General features: G+C 36.9%; 1 protein-coding gene across 4 annotated transcripts in view; it reads left to right on the plus strand.

Moving 5' to 3' along the window:
• The window catches only part of LOC133243052 (putative bifunctional UDP-N-acetylglucosamine transferase and deubiquitinase ALG13), a 73,717-nt gene extending 55,560 nt beyond the window's left edge, over positions 1-18,157 (plus strand). For all 4 annotated transcript variants that reach the window (XM_061409493.1, XM_061409490.1, XM_061409491.1 and 1 more), the window contains 4 exons: positions 7,683-7,871; positions 11,470-11,510; positions 13,192-13,372; positions 17,225-18,157. In XM_061409493.1, the coding sequence (XP_061265477.1) occupies positions 7,683-7,871; positions 11,470-11,510; positions 13,192-13,372; positions 17,225-17,490 (677 nt within the window). In that variant the 3' untranslated portion in view covers positions 17,491-18,157. The remainder of the gene's footprint in view (positions 1-7,682; positions 7,872-11,469; positions 11,511-13,191; positions 13,373-17,224) is intronic.
• The last annotated feature ends 1,690 nt before the right edge of the window (positions 18,158-19,847 follow it).

The following is a 19,847-nucleotide window of genomic DNA, read 5'->3' on the forward strand; positions in this document are numbered from 1 at the left end:
GAAGATATGAAATAATTTTGCTTTCCTGAAAACTGGACAGTATAGTGAAAGAATCAAGTATTTATCCTACCTTTCTTATATGAACTTTCCTACTGGGATTACCAAGTAGTAGATGAGGGGAAATATTTCTATATATTAGTATTCTAATCAGTAAAAAAAAAAAGAAGTGGCAGAATATGCTCATCTTGCAGTCCTTACTGACTGAATGGATGCACATTAAACAGCAATTTTTGTTAAGACTGCAAAGATAGTGAGATGTTACCTATAGACTATTAAAGGAATCAATCTTGAGTCTGATCTAGTCTTCTGGATCTAGTTGCCTATTTACGGGAAAGACAAGAACATGTTGAAATGCACAGTGAGTATGTAATCAGCACAATCTAGACTGGGAAACTCAATAAGTCAAGGGTTCCTTGAAAGAAAAGTTGAAATGACAGGGATGGAAAAAGGACCAAAAGATTGAAAGATATTCAGGATCTCAATTTTTAAAAACTTCCTTAGGGATGCATATTTGGGTGACAAAATGTTTAAAAATACAAAGTGATTACTATGAAAGCCAGGATAATGATTGATTATAGTTGGGTAGGAGAGTGGTAGTGGCTTCCCAGCTGGCGCTAGTGGTAAAGAACCTGCCTGCCAATGCAGGAGATGGCAGAAACAAGAGTTTGATCCCTGGGTTGGGGAAGATAACCTGAAGGAGAACATGGCAACCCCCTCCAGTATTCCTGCCTGGAGAATCCCATGGTCAGAGGAGCCTGGCAGGCTACAGTCCATAGGGTTGCAAAGGATTGGACATGACTGAAGCAACTTAGCATACAGCACTCAAGACTGGTGATTGTGATGGAGTGTATGGAATGTTTCTGAAATGGCTGGCAAACTTTTCTTTCTTAATCTGGATAGTGTCCGCTTGGAACGAATTTGTTGGATTTGTTTTCTGTATCTGTTTTATTTATAATGTAAAAATTGTGTGCTTAGCCAGTGCCTGGAACAAAACATTCTATATATATGTGTGTGTGTGTGTGTATGTTCATTAATGATCTCAGAAATTTTCCATTGGAAGTGTTAATGTAGACAGTGGCTTTATTACTTTGTGCTAATAATCGTTGGGCTTCTCAGGTGGCTCTAGTGGTAAAGAACCTGCCTGCCAATGCAAGAGGCTTAAGAGCTTGCAGGTTCGATCCCTGGGTCAGGAAGATCCCCTGGAGAAGGGCATGGCAACCCACTCCAGTGTTCTTGCTTGGAGAATCCCATAGACGGAGGAGCCTGGCAAGCTACAGTCCGTGGCATCACACAGAGTCAAACACAAATGAAGCAACTTAGCAGGCATGCATGCTAATAATAGTAAGGGAAAGTGTTGGCTATCTGCTTCTAGTAGATGTCTGAGCTTAAAAAACAAGCAATATGTGAATCAAACATTGTAATACCCCATTTGTGTAGAATGATTGAAAACTATTCTGTAAATTCCAGATTTGTGTTTTTTGTCTGTCAGTCAGTCAGTTCAGTTGCTCAGTCATGTCCGACTCTTTGCAACCCCATGAATCACAGCACACAAGGCCTCCCTGTCCATCACCAACTCAGGGAGTTCACTCAAACTCATGTCCATCGAGTCAGTTATGCCATCCAGCCATCTCATCCTCTGTCGTCCCCTTCTCCTCCTGCCCCCAATCCCTCCCAGCATCAGTCTTTTCCAATGAGTCAACTCTTCGTATGAGGTAGCCAAAGTACTGGAGTTTCAGCTTTAGCATCATTCATTCCAAAGAACACCCAGGACTGATCTCTTTTAGAATGGACTGGTTGGATCTCCTTGCAGTCCAAGGGACTCTCAAGAGTCTTTTCCAACACCACAGTTCAAAAGCATCAATTCTTGGACGCTCAGCTTTCTTCACAGTCCAACTCTCACATCCATACATGACCACAGGAAAAACCATAGCCTTGACTAGACGGACCTTTGTTGGCAAAGTAATGTCTCCACTTTTCAATATGCTATCTAGGTCATAACTTTCCTTCCAAGGAGTAAGCGTCTTTTAATTTCATGGCTGCAATCCCCATCTGCAGTGATTTTGGAGCCCAAAAAAATAAAGTCTGACACTGTTTTCCACTGTTTCCCCATCTATTTCCTATAGTGATGGGCCCAGATGCCATGATCTTCGTTTTCTGAATGTTGAGCTTTAAGCCAACTTTTTCACTCTTCTCTTTCACTTTCATCAAGAGGCTTTTTAGTTCCTCTTCACTTTACATTTCTAAAAATGTATGCTGCCTTCGTTTTACTTTTTGTTGTGTCTCTTGTGAACCTCAGCTATAACTCTAATAGGTAATGAGTGCTTTTTAGTTGTTCTTTATCATTCCTGTCAGTCCTCCAGATAAAATTCATGTTTCCCTTGTTCTTCACATGTGTCTGTCTGGCAGCCCCATCCCATGTTCCTTTAAGTCACTTCTTACCTGCCAGGTAACTAGATGTTATGATTGCTTTTATTATGAGTGTCTTCATAGGCATTAAATCCTGTTAACTGATTTTTTTGGTAACTGTTTCCAAGTCTTTTGCCAGGGCCAGAACTAGTGACTCACTTGCTTTGGGTGCAAAATTTAAGGGAGTATTAAAAAAAAACACATAGGGATCAAGATAAATAACACTTTAATGCACTATATGAAAAAAGATTAGCGTAAAAAAAGAATCCATGATACACAAAGTATCAAAAATTTTTTAAAAGACAAGAACTCTCGGCCAGACTTAGGATGAGGTGAGTGAGGCAGTCACTCTTGGGGTCATGCAAGTGCAAGCTTGGATCCTGTCTTTTAGAATTTTGATATTTTATTCATCATGGATTTTTTTTTTAATTTTAATTTGGTGGCCCTTTAAATTTTACACCTCACTGCACTTTGGTCCTGGCCCTGCCCATTCATTGATCTCTAGAGAATCCAAATCTTCATGTTCTCTTCTGAAATGTCCTGAAGCAGCCTGCATCTGCATGGACAAGTAAATAAACTTTCTGAATGCATTTCATTGGTTTTCATTCACATTTTAGAGAAGTTTGCTTCCATTTTTCTGGGTCCCTTCTTTGAACTATACCTGTTAAGCCTCTTTGGAGCCCCATTAAATCTGTGGATGAGATGCTCATGCATCTCTAGAGCAACTGAAAGTTTTAAAAGTTCTTTCTTATGGAGTATATTATAATATGCATTTTAAAATAAAGGTGAGTTCAGACAAAGTAACCACCGAATTTCTTCTGTCCTTGATTCTCTCAGGCCCATGATAACTTATTTAGCTACTTTTTATGTCTAGTAGTTGGTTTTTACCTTGTAATCATAATCACTTCTACTTTTATTAGCTAATTGAACTCATTTCAGTTGCTTTTCTTGAAAAAAAAATATGGTGTTATTTGAGTGCTAATCTAGAAGAAATGAGTGAGGCTTTGTTGAAGCCATTATTTTATAGAAAACAAATCCATAAAGTCCTTGGAGCATTTGGAGATGTTCTAAGAATTAAATTCCTCTTCTAAAACTGTAAAAGTGGAGATTTCTACATGCATGACAAAACTCCAAAATCAAAAGTTATTTGAACAAATTTTTTTAATGTACTGTTTAATTTAGATACAGTAAAATTCATTTTTGGTGCCCTGTTCTATGAGTTTTAACAATACATTGTACAACCACCACCAAAACCAAGAGAGAACAGTTTCATTGCCCTCAGAAGAGTTAGTTATCAAGTTTTAATCACCCTAAGACTTACATTTCCTTTTACTGTTGGCCTGTAGCTATATAAAGATTATATTGTTGTTGTTAAGTTGCTAGGTCCTGTCAAAATCTTTGTGACCCTATGGACTGCAGCACGCCAGGCTTCCCTGTCCTTCACTATCTCCCAGAGTTTGCTCTAATTCATGTCCATTGAGTCAGTGATGCTATCTAACCATCTTATCCTCTGCCACCCTCCTTTCCTTTTGCCTTCTGTCTTTCCCTGCATCAGGGACTTTTCCAGTGAGTTGGCTCTTCGCATCAGGTGGTAAAAGAACTGGAGCTTCAGCTTCAGCCTCAGTCCTTCCAATGAATATTCAGGGTTGATTTCCTTTAGGATTGACTGGTTTGATCTCCTTGCTGTCCAAGGGACTCTGGGAGTCTTCTCCAACACCACAATTCAAAAGCATCAATTCTTTGGTGCTCAGCCTTCTTTATCGTTCACCTGTTAATGTCTGTACATGAGTACTGGAAAAACCACAGGTTTGACCAAATGAACCTTTGTTGGCAAAGTGACGTCTCTGCTTTTTTAATATGCTGTCTATATTTGTTAATAGCTTTTCTCCCAAAGAACAAGCGTCTTTTAATTTCATGGCTGTACTCACTGTTCATGGTGATTTTGGAGTCAAAGAAAGATCTCTCACCGTTTCCATTGTTTCCCCATCTATTTGCCATGAAATGATGGGAATGAATGCCTTGGTCTTAGTGTTTTGAACATTGAGTTTTAAGCCAGCTTTTTCACTCTCCTCTTTAACCCTTCCCTAGAGGCCCTTTAAGCTTCCCCGGTGGCTCAGACGGTAAAGTGTCTGCCTGTAATGTGGGAGACCTAGGTTCGATTCCTGGGTTGGGAAGATCCCCTGGAGAAGGAAATGGCAACCCACTCCACTACTCTTGCCTGGAAAATCCCATGGACGGAGGAGCCTGGTGGGCTACAGTCCATGCGGTCTCAGAGTCAGACATGACTGACTGACTTGACTCACTGACTCATCTGCATATCTGAGGTTCTTGATATTTCTCCCAGTAATCTTGATCCCTGATTGTAATTCATCCAAGCCGGCATTGCACTTGGTGTACTCCACATATAAGTTATATAAACAAGGTGACAGTATACAGCCTTGTCTTTCTCCTTTCCCAAGTTTGAACCAGTCCACTGTTCATGGAAGGTTCTGACTATTGCTTCTTGACCCACATACAGGTTTCTCAGGAGACAGATAAGGTGGTCTGGTATTCCCATCTCTAAGTATTTTCCACAGTTGTGATTCACACCTTCAAGGATTTAGTGTAGTCAGTGAAGCAGAAGTAGATGTTTTTCTGGAATTCTGTTGCTTTCTCCATTATCCAGTGAATGTTGGCAATTTGATCTCTGGTTCTCCTGCCTCTCTGAAACCCAATTTACACATCTCGCTTCACATACTGCTGAAGCCTAACTTGAAGGATTTTGAGCATAACCTTGCTAGCATGTGAAATGAACACAGTTGTTCTATGGTTTGAACATTCTTTGGCATTGCCTTTCTTTGGGATTGGAATGAAAACTGACCTTTTCCAGTCCTATGGCCACTGCTGAGTTTTTCAAATTTGCTGGCATATTGAGTGTAGCACTTTCACAGCATCATCTTTTAGGATTTGAAATAGCTCAGGTGGAATTCCATCACCTCCACTAACTTTGTTTGTAGTAATGCTTCCTAAGGCCCACTTGACTTCACACTGCAGGATATCTGGCTCTAGGTGAGTGATTACACCATCGTGGTCATCCAAATCCTTAAGACCTTTTTTTGTATAGCTCTTCTATGTATTCTTGCCACCTCTTCTTAATCTCTTATGCTTCTGTTAGGTCCTGTTTCTGTCAGGAAGCTGTTTATGTCTTTTATCGTGCCCATCCTTGCATGAAATATTCCTATGATATCTCCAGTTTTCTTGAAGAGATCTCAGTCTTTCCTATTTTGTTGTTTTCATCTACTATTTTGCATTGTTCATTTAAGAAGGCCTTCTTATCTCTTCTTGCTATACTATGGAACTCTGCATTCAGTTGGATATATCTTTCCCTTTCTCCCTTGCTTTTTGCTTCTCTTCTTTCCTCAGCTATTTGTAAAGCCTCCTCAGACAGCCATTTTCCTTTCTTCCATTTCTTTTTTCTTTGGGATGGTTTTTGTCACTGCCTCCTGTGCAATGTAGCCTCCATTCATAATTCTTTGGGCACTCTTGTCTACCAGATCTAATCCCTTGAATCTATTCATCACCTCCACTGTATAATCATATAAGGGACTTGATTTAGGTCTTATTTGAATGGCCTAGTGGTTTTCCTTTCTTCAGTTTAATCCTGAATTTTTCAACAAGCAGTTCATGATCTGAGCCACAGTCAGTTCCAAGTCTTATTTTTGCTGACTATGTAGAGCTTCTCCATTTTCAACTGCAAAGAATATAATCAGTCTGATTTTGGTATTGACCATTTGGTGATGTCCATGTGTAGAGTCATCTCTTGTGTTGTTAGAAAAGGTTGTTTCCTATGACCAGTGTGTTCTCTTGACAAAACTGTGTTAGCCTTTGCCCTGCTTCATTTTGTACTCCAAGGCCAAACTTGCCTGTTAACAGCAGGTATCTCTTGACTTCCTACTTTTGTATTGCAATCTCCTGTGATGAAAAGGACATCTGTTTTTGGTGTTAGTTCTAGAAGGTCCTACAGGGATTACTTCTGATACTTGGCCTTAAATTCCTTCTGCTAAATTACCAGAGTAACAATTTCAGCTTATGTGGACAACACTTATACTAAATTAAGTGTTCTAAAACTCTGAATTTAAACCTTTATTGACTACTGAGCCTAAACTTTCTATAGTTCGGAGGGTTAAAATTATAATACAGGTAACATAGTGTTACGGAGAAGGCGATGGCACCCCACTCCAGTACTCTTGCCTGGAATATCCCATGGACGGAGGAGCCTGGTAGGCTGCAGTCCATGGGGTCGCGAAGAGCTGGACACGACTGAGCAACTTCACTTTCATGCATTGGAGAAGGAAATGGCAACCCACTCCAGTGTTCTTGCCTGGAGAATCCCAGGGACAGTGGAGCCTGGTGGGCTGCCATCTTTGGGGTCGCACAGAGTCAGACATAACTGAAGTGACTTAGCAGTGGCAGCAACACAGTGATAAAATTTAGTACTTGAATTTCTAAGTCAGCTAAGATGTTCAATTAAACTTGAAAGGTTGTATCAATAATCTTTCAATAAATTTCACAGATTTATCTAACACAGTATGTATATATGGAGATATTTATTTTTACTAGTTGGAGCTTCATTGTTTCCTTTATCATAGGGGAATGTATTGATATTTAAACAAAATTGTATTTAAATGTCTTATGTCAAAAACTGTGAAACTCCTAAATGAATCTTGTTTTTAAACTATAGTAACAGTTACAGAAAATTAAAGAAAATAAGGTGGTTTCATATAGCCTGTTTTATATTCTGTAGGTCATCACAAATGGAACTGTTATGATTTAGAGTTCTCTATATTCCTCTAATACTACCAAGTAGAAATCTTCAAGGATTGCTTAAATTTGTAATCTGTGCAATTTAGTCTTGCCTATTAGTGTCTACATCTTGTGATTTTGCAGATGGCTGAGAACATCCTTAACTTTGTATTAAGCTAAGTGAAATTTTTGCCTTAATAATTTTATGTACTTGTTCAAAATCCTAGTAGTCAAACCTTGTAGCTTCCAGTTTTCATTTTTCCTTTTAATGTCAAGTAATTTCCTTAACTCAAAATAACTTATGTTGAACTCATTTTCAGTTGGCATGTCTAAAAGAATATGGACAGTTTACCTTCTGAGTTTTTGTTTTTAAGTAAAACTATAAGACTTAAGAGAGTTGCTTGTTGGAATTGAGAACACAAAAGAAATAGATGAGCTACTGCTTATAAGGTATTACAGTTGTGGTATCACTACTTCGTTTGTTTCTTTTGTAGTGATTGCTTCACCATCGTATCCATACCTCTCTGCTCCTATTCCTGCTGCTGCTGGTCCTCTACCACCTCCACCTCCTCCGTTACCACCACCAACTCCTCCTTCTCCTCTTGAAGTAGGAGAGGCTTCAAACTTAGCACTGCCACCTCCACCTTATTCCTGTGATCCAAGTGGCAGTGATCTGCCTCAAGGTAAGTAGGTTTTGACACTTAGGTGGGGGTTATTTAGGTCTGTTTTTCTCTTTTTAATTTTAGAGCATATCTCTCTTTGGTTGACCAATGAGGGTAGGGTGAGGGGACCAAAAGGAAACTGAGAGCAATGCTGGGGAAATGACTAAGGAAAGGAGCAACTGAAAGCTGAGAATATCTTTTGCATCATCAAGAAGAGGATGATTGAGCTGACTCATGCTGCTTTTCTAAGGTAGCTACATGTCTGCCCTAAAGAAGATTTGCAGCTGGGTATCTGTTCTCAACTATTTTTCTTGAAAAGTAGGAGTTGATAACAAAATTTTCTCCATTTATTTAATGCCCACCACAAGTACATGAAATTGTTGCATTATTGATATTTAGGATTCCAACTGAATTTTGAGGAATTGGAAAAGGTTTTTGGGAGAGGAGTTGCTGGGGAGGTCTGGTCTGCCTTGAATTTCCTTAATTAAACTAAGGATAGCTTTCCAATGGAAGTTTGTTGTTACCCCTCAGTGTATCTCAAAAGAGAATTGTAATTGAAAGTTGTTTGTAGCTTATTTATACTTTCTTTTCTTTTTTGTTGTAACTTTCCATTGATTCTTTTAACTGCTTCTCTGTTTTATTTTGTTTTTTCAGCCCCTAAGGTAGTCTTCAAGATCTTCAACTTCATTCTGTTCTTTTTCTCTTCCTTAAAAGTTGATATCAACTTTGTGTAGATGATTTCTAAATCTGTCTGGCCTTGGCCTCTACTTACTTGCTAGACAGTTTCATTTGGCTTTCTTTATTTCAGATTCACTCTGTCTGTAATAAAATTCATCTTTATCTCCCTTCTTTCTTCTCTTTATGTGTGTAAAACATTGACTCTTCTCCTTGGTTTTCTATTTTGTTAGTAATGTGTCATTTCCACCTAATTCACCCAGGATCTAAACTCTGATCCCTTTACTCCTCTCCTTTCACCTACCTACCCTTGCCCAAGATCTTCTCAGTACATAATGCTGATTATTGCATTTTCCAACATTTTATTATGAAAATGTTTAAACATAAATTTGAATTTTAAAATAAATATTCATATATCTACCACCTATATTCCTTTGTAAACATTTAACTATACTTGCATTACTATGTGTTTCTGTTTTTTCCTCCATCCATCTCTCTCTCCATCAATTAATCCATCTTTTCAAAGATGGATTTCAAAGTAAGTTGTAGACATCATTCTTCCCCATAAAAACTTCAGCATACATATCATTTACTAGAGTTTGGATCTATTTTTCTTTTGGTGTGATGTCTACTTATAATGAAATGAGCAAAACTTATGTGTACACTTGCTGAGTTTTGACAAATGAGTATGTGCACTTGTATAACCCAAATACCCATCAAGGTATAGAACATCATTATCCCACAAAGTTCACTCATTCCCCTTCCCAGTCGTTCCCCACCCCTCTTTCTACTTCCCCTTAGAGATAATCACTATTCTGATATTTTTCTTCCGTAATTTTACCTGTTTTAAAATTTCAGATGAATATAATCATACAATATGTACTCTTTATGAATGGCTTCTTAAACTCAATGCAGTGTTTTTGAGATTGTTCCATGTTGCTTTATATATCAGTAGTCTGTTTGTATTGCTGAGTAAGTATTTCATTGCATAGGTATTCCATAGTTTGTCCATTCTCCTGTTGAGGGACACCTGGACTATTTCTAATTTGGGTCTGTGATGGATAAAGCTGCTATGAATATGCTTGTAAAAGTCTTTGTGAACATGTGTTTTCATTTCCCTTGGGCAGGTACCTAGGAATGTTCTCCTGACCCCCACTCTTCCATCTAACTTCCTATTTAAATCCTATCATTTTCATGATCCCACCCCAATTACATTTCAAAGTGATGTTTTTCAGTTCTTATAGCCCTTGCCTGCCATTTTTTGACAGCTTGAGATATAATTCATACACCATACGAGTCATCCATGTAAAGTATATATCAGATCAGATCAGATCAGTCGCTCAGTCGTGTCCGTCTCTTTGCGACCCCATGAATTGCAGCACGCCAGGCCTCCCTGTCCATCACCAACTCCCGGAGTTCACTGAGACTCACGTCCATCGAGTCAGTGATGCCATCCAGCCATCTCATCCTCTGTCATCCCCTTCTCCTCTTGCCCCCAATCCCTCCCAGCATCAGAGTCTTTTCCAATGATTAGTATATTCACAGATTTGTTCAGCCATCACCACTGTCTAATTCCAGAACATTTTCATAACCCCAAAAGAAACCCTATACCAATTAGCAGTTAGTCTTCATTCTCTCTGGTCCTGGCAACTACTGTTCTGCTTTCCATCTCTAGATTTGCCTATTCTGGACATACAGTTCTGCCTATTCTGGAGTCATATAATATGTGGTCTTTTGTAGGCTGACTTCTTTCACTTGGCATAGTGTTTTCAAGGTTCATCCATGTTGTAACATATATCATTATTTCTTTCTTTTTTCAGCTGAGTAACAGTCCATTATATATAGATACACTTTATTATCTATTAGTTGATGGACATTTGGGTTGTTACTACATTTTTGCTATTGTGAATAATACTGGTGTGTATTTTGTATGCAGATTTTGTGTGAATATATGTGAATACCAAGAGGTGGAATCCCATGACATTTGTGGGTTTACTTCCTGCTATTATCTTTTCATATTCTTCAGCTTGAGCATTAGGCTTTTATACTGTACTCCCACATAATAGTCAGAATACAAGCTCATTCTTTTAAAGAGGCAGTAAATACATTTGTATGTATTGGGAGTCTCCAACTTAAGAAGGAGGGGCTTTCTGAGAGTTTGTTAGTAAAACTTGTTATATTGATAAGAATATATGTGAATTCCAGGTCAATCAGTAAAAATGCATTTAGAGCTGTAATTGAAATGCTAAGGCTATTCCCTCTTCTCTCATACATCTAGTTTTTTTTAATTTTTTTTTAATTTATTTTATTTTTAAACTTTACATAATTGTATCAGTTTTGCCAAATATCAAAATGAATCCATCACAGGTATACAGTTCTATGTCTGGAGAAATTTTATCACCTTAGGGTATAATTTGAGTTACCCTGCTCATTGCCTCCTCTTTTTGGAGTTCTAGTGGTGGTATATTTGTCATGTTAAATAAAAACAAGGTAGATTGTTTTAAACAGTGCTGGTTATCTTAGTGGACATTACTGATCCTGGCATTCATAGATCATTAATTTGTACTGTGTCTTAGCTCCAAAGACGAGTATGATTGCTTTTGTAGTAGATTTGTATTAAAATAAAATTCTAGTCTTGAGACAAGCGAGAAAATGCCTTTATTACATTCTTTCTAAGTGTTTGCATAGTAGTATTCCTGTAACATCTGCCTAATATTAAGAGTAGAATTAAAATATGTATTTCTTGATTAAACTTTCAGTTAGAACATGATCTTAGTGGTAGGTAAATGGTCATTTACTATAAGGTAGGATTGAGGGTAGTGTTGATGTGGGAAGACTACATTTGTTGTATATACATTAAATAGTCGAAGAGAAGAGCTCTTTAAGTGGTAAGTTTTAATTTTTTATGTCATCTAGTCACTAAAATTTAAATATTTAATTTTAGATACAAAAGTTTTGCAGTACTATTTCAATCTGGGATTACAGGTAAGAGTCCTATTAAAATTGCTTTGATTTAAAAAAAGCTATCTTAAAAATGTAAGCTGTTTTGCTAAGCAGACTCTTGAACCTTAAAACCCGAGAATACTTTGAGTGACCTAAAAGGTTTATTTCTGTCTTTATATCTCTGAAGGTGACCCAGGCCAATTTTGTACTTTAACCTCCTAGTGCCTCAGCTTCTCTTATAAAATAGTTGTTAAATTGTTGTGAATGGGGTCTCTATGCAATACAACTTTAGCATATATTGGCTTCCATGTTTAACATCATATGCTAATGGTTCACTATGTTTTTCTGTCTCAAATGGATTATCCTATTTACTTAAAACATTTTTGTGGCTATTTCTGTATTTTATGTGAAAAGTAATTAGACTAAGTCAAAGACATTTAAAGAGCTGTATTATTTTTAAAGCACTCATGTTCATAGATACTTGCCACTGATTTTTACCACTTCCCTGAGTTGTAGAAAGGGAATATTGACAAATGTCTTAATATCACTGAAAGGTATTTCTGATATCAGGTAAGAGCTCTTTTACTTTATTCTTTCAGGGATCATTTCCCCTTGAAATACATTTCTGATAAGATAAAATGGCATATTTTCTGAAAAAGAATGATGCATCTTAAAATTTGGCTGATGATATACCAAATTAGATACTCTCCTGGATAATACTCAGATTAGTTTGTATTTTCTAAGACATTGATTTTCCTAAAACCTTGAACATATCATTTCCAGGGAACTATCTTCCCCAATTGGCACACATTTATAATTTAAGGGTAATGGAGTGGATTTTTGTCCTTGAAACTGTATTTCCTAAATGCAGTTCCCTGTGTTGTACAGTATAGTCTCCTACATTTTGTTGTTGTTCTTTAGTCACTAAGCCATGTCCTATTCTTTTGGGACCCCATGGACTGTAGCCTGCCAGGCTCCTCTGCCCATGGGATTTCCCAGGCAAGAATTCTGGAGTGGGGTGCCATTTCCTTCTCCAGGGGATCTTCCTGACACAGAGATTGAACCCACATCTCCTGCATGGCAAGCAGATTCTTATGTAGAATAGATATTTTAATATTTTCTCATATTAAAAGTAATAGCATTCATTATGGAGCATATGGAAAATACTAATGTGTAAAGAAAACAAATCACTTGTGTAATCAATGTACACTTTGATATATTTCCTTATGGCTTATTTCATAAAATATGGACTAGGCTATGTATTTTGTAAACTTTTTAAGTTAAACAATATGAACACTTTTTTTTTTTAATTTGATGCCATGATTGTTTTATTGCCTGTATTGTATTACATCATGGCTGTATCATAATGCCCTCTAGTTTCTTATTGTTTAATATTTAGGCTGTTAACTTTTTTGCCTTTAAAAATAATGCTATAACAAATATCTTTGTATACAAACCATTGTGTATATCTCTAATTTCCTTAGAGTGCTTTCCTTAAAGAATTCCTGGTCCAAATATGAAATACAGAGGCTGCGAAAGATGTTAAAGTTGCTATGGAGAATAGATTTTCTAAATATCATGTCATTTATTTCAAAAGTCATTGTTATCTCACCTGAAAATCATGGCCTAGCTTTTTTTTTTTTTCTCGGTGAACAATGGTGCTACTTTAAGAAAAGAAATAGTAAAGTTTTTTTTTTTTTTTTTTTTTACTTTCTTGCCCAAGTGCTACCACCACAGCTTCTGGCACTCCATGGTCTATGTGCCACAGATGCAACAGCAGCAGCTTCATGCAGAGAATTATCCAGTCTATACTGAGCCACCACCTCTAGTAGATCAAACCATTCCTCAGTTATACAGTGAGGTGGAGAGACAAGATGGCACACAGGCAGAAGTATCAGCAAATGGTAAGCATGTAGTGAGAAATTTTCTACAAGAAAGACAATTGAATTTTATTGTTTATAACAATAACAGCCTTCAGATGTTATACTAGACCAACATTTCTTTAATTTATTTTACGTAACTATGTAACTGTGTATTGCAATAGAAGTGTAGAAATAGGAAGATCAGTTTAAACCTTTTCCTAAATTCGATTCATTTAATCAGTAGCTTTATTTTTTAAATTTTGCATATATATATATATAATTTTTTTTGAGAAGTAAATGGCAACCCACTCCAATAGTCTTGCCTGGAGAAGCCCATGGACAGAGGAGCCTGGTGGGCTATAGTCCATGGGGTTGCAAGAGTCGGACACGACTTAGTGACTAAACCACCCTCATATATTTTTAATTGGAGGATAATTGCTTTACAGTGTTGTGGTCTCTGCCATACATCACTGTGGATCAGTCATAATTTTATGTACATGTCTTCTCCCTCTTGAGCCTTCCCCCCTCCATTTCACCCCTCTGGGTCATCAACCGAACACCAGGCTGAGCTCCCTCTGTTATACAGCAGCTTCCCACTAGCTATCTATTTTACACATGATAGTGTGTATATGTCAATGCTACTTTCTCAATTTGTCCTACCCTCCCCTTCCTCCCACTGTGTCCACCTGTCTGTTCTCTACGTCTACATCTGCATTTCTTCTGTGTGAAGAGGTTCATCAGTACTATTTTTTAGACTCCGTATATATGCGTTAATATACTATATTTGTTTTTCTCTTTCTGACTTTCTTCACTGTGCATAAGAGGCTCTAGGTTCATCCACCTCACAACTGACTCAAATTTATTCCTTTTTAGGGCTGAGTAATATGTACCACGACTTTGTTATCCATTCATCCTACACCAGCATTTTTTAAAGCATGGTACATGAACCTCTTGGGGTCCCTTGGGGCTCTTTCAAGGGATCCATGAGGCTAAAAGTATTCATTGTAATACATGGATTTTGTCTCTTTTGCTGTGTTAGGTTTGTATTAAGAGTGCAAAAATCAGTGTGGGTAGAATAGCTGGCACCTAAGCACAAATCAAAGCAGGGGCACCAAACTATGCTAGTAATCAGCATCTTCACACATGCTTGATATAAAAATACCAGCTTTATTTATTTTGTGTTTGATCAAAGATGTTCTTATTTTAATAAATTTTTAATCTTTGAAAAATTGTATCTAATATTGTATATGACAAAATAGGAAGTATTCAGAAAGCTCTCTGCATATCTAAGTATGATAATTGACTTTAAAAGAAAAGGATTTGTGAGCTTGAGTTTCGAGCTAAACTAGCTGACTTTCATGGAACGCTATTTTTACTTGACAGAAAGATAGACAAACTGTGGTTGTTCAGACTGGGGATCTGGCAGAAATTTTCTCAAATGAACAGCTAAGCCTGTCACTTCAATAAGGGAAATGGATAGTATGTTTTTTTTGTCAAAGATAGAAATTCCAACTTTCAAATATAAGTTATCCAGAATTCTAATTTTTATCTAATAACCATGAGCTTGACAGCTTCTAGTACATAATTATTTCTTTTAATAAAATAGGTGATGGACTATTTATGATAGTTTTTTACATTGTATAATGAAATGTATGAACATGTGGGAGATCTGTATAACTTAGTGAAATAGTATTTTCACAATTACCATGTATAATCTTAACTGTGCATGATTTTGTAAAAGATGTCTGCAAGAAAAAATGATGGATTTTAATGTTAACAAAGTATGAAAAGTCCACATTGCGATTGACGTCTCAGAAATCACCACTTACCTAGTCTTGGTGTAGCATCAAAGAATATCTACAGTTATCTGAAAAGGCTAATTAAGACTTCTCTCTTTTCCAGCTACATATCTGTATGAGGCCAGATTTTCTTCATGTATTTCAACTAAATATATCATAATGTGTATGTGTGTTAAGTCGCTTCAGTCATGTCCAGCTTTTTGCGGCCCTATGGACTATAGCCCACCAGGCTCCTCTGTCCATGGGATTCTCCAGGCAAGAATACTGAAGTGGATATATCATAATAGATAAAATACAGAAGCAGATATGAGAATCCATCTGTCTTCTATTAAGCCATACATTAGAGATTGCACAAGTGTAAAACACTGCCACTGGTTTCACAATTTTTTTTTGGAGGGGGGGCGAATAATACAGATTTTTATGAAAAATGAGTTTAACATAGTGGGTTTATTTTTATGTGAAATAACATATTTAACTTAGTTTAATTCCTAATGGGATAAATATTGATAAATATAACCCACATAAGCAAAAGCTATTTGAGATCCTCAATTTTTAAGAATGTAAGGGGATCCTGAGACCAAAGAGTTTGAGACCTCTGTGCCAGACCATAAGGATGCTGCTTTTTTTGTCAGTTTATAGTATAATATGGATCAGGAGGCATTTTGAAGGGTTTAGACTAGGATCTTTGGACTGCCCATCTTAGAATCAGCAGGAGGTAGAACAATGTATACTAACCGAACCAAATTTGCTTTCCATTCCAGCAACTGCTACTTGATGGATGTGATTTCTGCTAAGTTACCTAACCTCCCTAAGTCTGATTTTATATAAAATGGGAAATAATATATTTTATGACTTTCCAGACTTGTTATAAGAACTAAATGAGACCTTATATGTATAAGTATACTGATCCTGTTGTGTGTGAGGAATGTGAATTTTCTTTCTCTCCTCCCTTTTCTGAAGGCATATTATAGTTTAGAATATTAGGACTATAAAATCTCATCCCTCATGTGGTGGTATGATGTGCTCCATGCTAATACAAATTAAAATATCAATTTTTATTGCCTTTTTGTTCCACTTACCTTTTATAGAGCTATTTTTATTGTAGTAAACATGAGACAGTGCCTGTCTTAATTTCACAAAACAAAGTTAAGTTATCCCAAGTAATAAAGGAATCCATTAAAAAAAAACATTTATATAGTCACTATAATGGCAGAACAGCATCTGTTTATTTCCACTAAAACTGATGCAGTGGAAGTGCTATAAAATTAAAATGATGCTAGCATGTTAATGCGGAGAAGGCAATGGCACCCCACTCCAGTACTCTTGCCTGGAAAATCCATGGACAGAGGAGCCTGGTAGGCTGCAGTCCATGGGGTCGCTAAGAGTCGGCACGACTGAGCGGCATCACTTTCACTTTTCACTTTCATGCATTGGAGAAGGAAATGGCAACCCACTCCAGTGTTCTTGCCTGGGGAATCCCAGGGACGGGGAAGTATGGTGGGCTGCCGTCTACGGAGTTGCACAGAGTTGGACACAACTGAAGCGACTTAGCAGTAGCAGCAGCAGCATATTAATGACATTCAAAGGATGACTCTTAAATTTTTGGAATGCTTTTCAGAATTTTACCGTCAAGTATAGACAAAACTGTAAAAACACTTGAATTTTTAATTGCTAAAATAATACAAAATGGCTATTTGGGTGATATGTGTCATACGGGAAAAATATTTGATAATTCTGACCAACTCTTTTAAGAACTTAATTGACAAAAATGACTCGAGAGAATGTTTCTTTGTGTATTTTGTCTGTTGATACCTAACTCATCCCAGAAAGGTAGCTGTCTCTAGGTAGAGTACATTTGATATATTTTATATACATATATGTTTAATTTTAATTAGAAAATTTTTATATTTTAGTAGTCTGTTTTAGTCAGTAATGTTCATATCCAAAGTGTTTCTCCTACAATTCTAGGATCTTTTCTTAGAGTTAATGCTAATTAATTAATTAATTTAATTAATTTCATTTTTACCTCAAGAACATCTATTTATGTTGATGTTTAGTGAATCTTTGTATACGAAGTGTACTTTCTTTGTTTCAGGTACTTTTCCAAATGCTGACCCTGCATCTGTCCCTCATGGAGCAGTCTATTATCCAGTGATGTCAGATCCGTATGGGCAGCCACCTTTGCCAGGTTTTGATTCCTGCCTTCCTGTTGTGCCAGATTATCCCTATGTTGCTCCCTGGCATCCAGTTGGTGCAGCGTATGGTGGTTCTCCACAAATTCATGGTGCTATGAATCCTGGGCCACTTGGCTATATTGCTGCCCCTCCCTCAGCTTCTCATTATGTACCTCAGAATATGTAAGATTCAGCAGTATGAAGTATTATTGCACTGCCATCTTTCTTGCTATTTTGGCTTTAAAAAGTGTTTTATGTTAGTGTTTAAGTGATTTAGGGTGGTTAGAGTGGTTACTATTATATCTGTCTTTAAGATTATTTTATCTTTTGATTTAAAATAGTACTTTAAAATAAAGGAGTATTTCTTTGGGTTGTAAATAACGAAATTGAGATGAATGTACAACTAGCCCCATATCTGAGCACATTTCCTTGTATTCAGCTATTTTCTTGTCAGCCAGCTTGTCAGCTTTATATTAGCTGATTGTACCAACTGATAAAAGGAATAAATCATACGAACTGTTTCCTGGGTTCACATGTCACACATCATATTAAACAATACAAATTTGGAAAGCCTTCTACTTTTTTCTAGAAAATGAAGCAAAACCAAGAGCATTTGCTTCTGGGTAACTAAATAATATTAAAAGAGAGAGCTCTTCAGGTTTCTTAAGAATCATCTGACCTGAGTTGCATTCTATGATATTAACCAGTTTTGAAGGCACATGGTGCTCTGCTTTAGATTTATCCCATATACTATTGTTTAATATTGGATTTATGTAATTGTTTTACTGCACAGTATTGATGTCCTTTGCACATTAGCAGTAAATAAAAATTAGCATTTAAAATTGCTAAAATGACTGAGATGTTTTTCTCTTTTGCATTTTCATGGCAGCAAAGAGTACCAGATATTTCATTGTGTCCATATGTTTTCCCCTGCTATTTTGGTTGGCAAAAAACATGAATTTATAGCATAAACTGGCAGGGTCAATTGAAATGTTATTTAATCTCAAGATATTGCAATGCATACTACTATATCTAGTTCTTTTCTCTTGAGAATGTTCCTTTAAGTTGTGTTTCTGTTTTTCCTTTTTAAAATATACTAATTCCCTCATGGAATTTTAATCTAGATTTACTTTCTCATTGCCATGTTCTTCAACTAGTTGTTGAATCTTTTTCTTAAATTAATTACTTTATTTTAATTGGAGGCTAATTACTTTACAATACTGTAGTGGTTTTTGCCATACATTGACATGAATCAGCCATGGGTGTACATGTGTTCCCCATCCTGAACCCCCCTCTCAACTCCCTCCCCATCCCATCCCTCAGAGTCATCCCAGTACACTGGCCCTGAGCACTCTGTCTCATGCATTGAACCTGGACTTGCGATCTGTTTCACATATGGCAATATACATGTTTCAATGCTATTCTCTCAAATCATCCCACCCTAGCCTTCTCCCACAGAGTCCAAAAGTCTGTTCTTTACATCTGTGTCTCTTTTGCTGTCTTGCATATAGGGTCATGGTTACCATCTTTCTAAATTCCATATATATGCGTTAATATACTGTATCAGTGTTTTTCTTTCTGGCATACTTCACTCTGTAAAATAGGCTCCAGTTTCATCAACCTCATTAGAACTGATTCAAATGCATTCTTTTTAATAGCTGAGTAATATTCCACTGTGTATATGTACCACAGATTTATTATCCATTTATCTGCCAATGGACATCTAGGTTGCTTCCATGTCCTGGCTATTGTGAACAGTGCTGCGATGAACATTGGGGTACATGTGTCTTTTTCAGTTCTGGTTTCCTCAGTGTGTATGCCCAGCAGTGGGATTGCTGGGTCATATGGCAGTTCTATTTCCAGTTTTTTAAGGAATCTCCACACTGTTCTCCATAGTGGGTGTACTAGTTTGCATTCCCACCAACAGTGTAAGAGGGTTCCCTTTTCTCTGCACCCTCTCCACCATTTATTGTTTGTAGACTTTTTGATAGCAGCCGTTCTGACCAGTGTGAGATGGTACCTCATTGTGGTTTTGATTTGCATTTCTCTGATAATGAGTGATGTTGAGCATCTTTTCATGTGTTTGTTAGCCATCTGTATGTCTTCTTTGGAGAAATGTCTGTTTAGTTCTTTGGCCCGTTTTTTGATTGGGTCGTTTATTTTTCTGGAATTGAGCTGCATGAGCTGCTTGTATATTTTTGAGATTAACTCTTCGTCATTTGCTTCATTTGCTATTATTTTCTCTCATTCTGAAGGCTGTCTTTTCACCTTGCTTATAGTTTCCTTTGTTGTGCAAAAGCTTTTAAGTTTAATTAGGTCCCACTTGTTTATTTTTGCTTTTATTTCCATTACTCTGGGAGGTGGGCCATAGAGGATCCTGCTGTGATTTATGTCAGACAGTGTTTTTCCTATGTTTTCCTCTAGGAGTTTTATAGTTTCTGGTCTTACGTTTAGATCTTTAATCCATTTTGAGTTTATTTTTGTGTATGGTGTTATAAAGTGATCTAGTTTCATTCTTTTACAAGTGGTTGACCAGTTTTCCCA

This window comes from Bos javanicus, chromosome X, assembly GCF_032452875.1.
Source record: "Bos javanicus breed banteng chromosome X, ARS-OSU_banteng_1.0, whole genome shotgun sequence".
In the NCBI taxonomy this organism is placed as follows: Eukaryota; Metazoa; Chordata; class Mammalia; order Artiodactyla; family Bovidae; genus Bos; species Bos javanicus.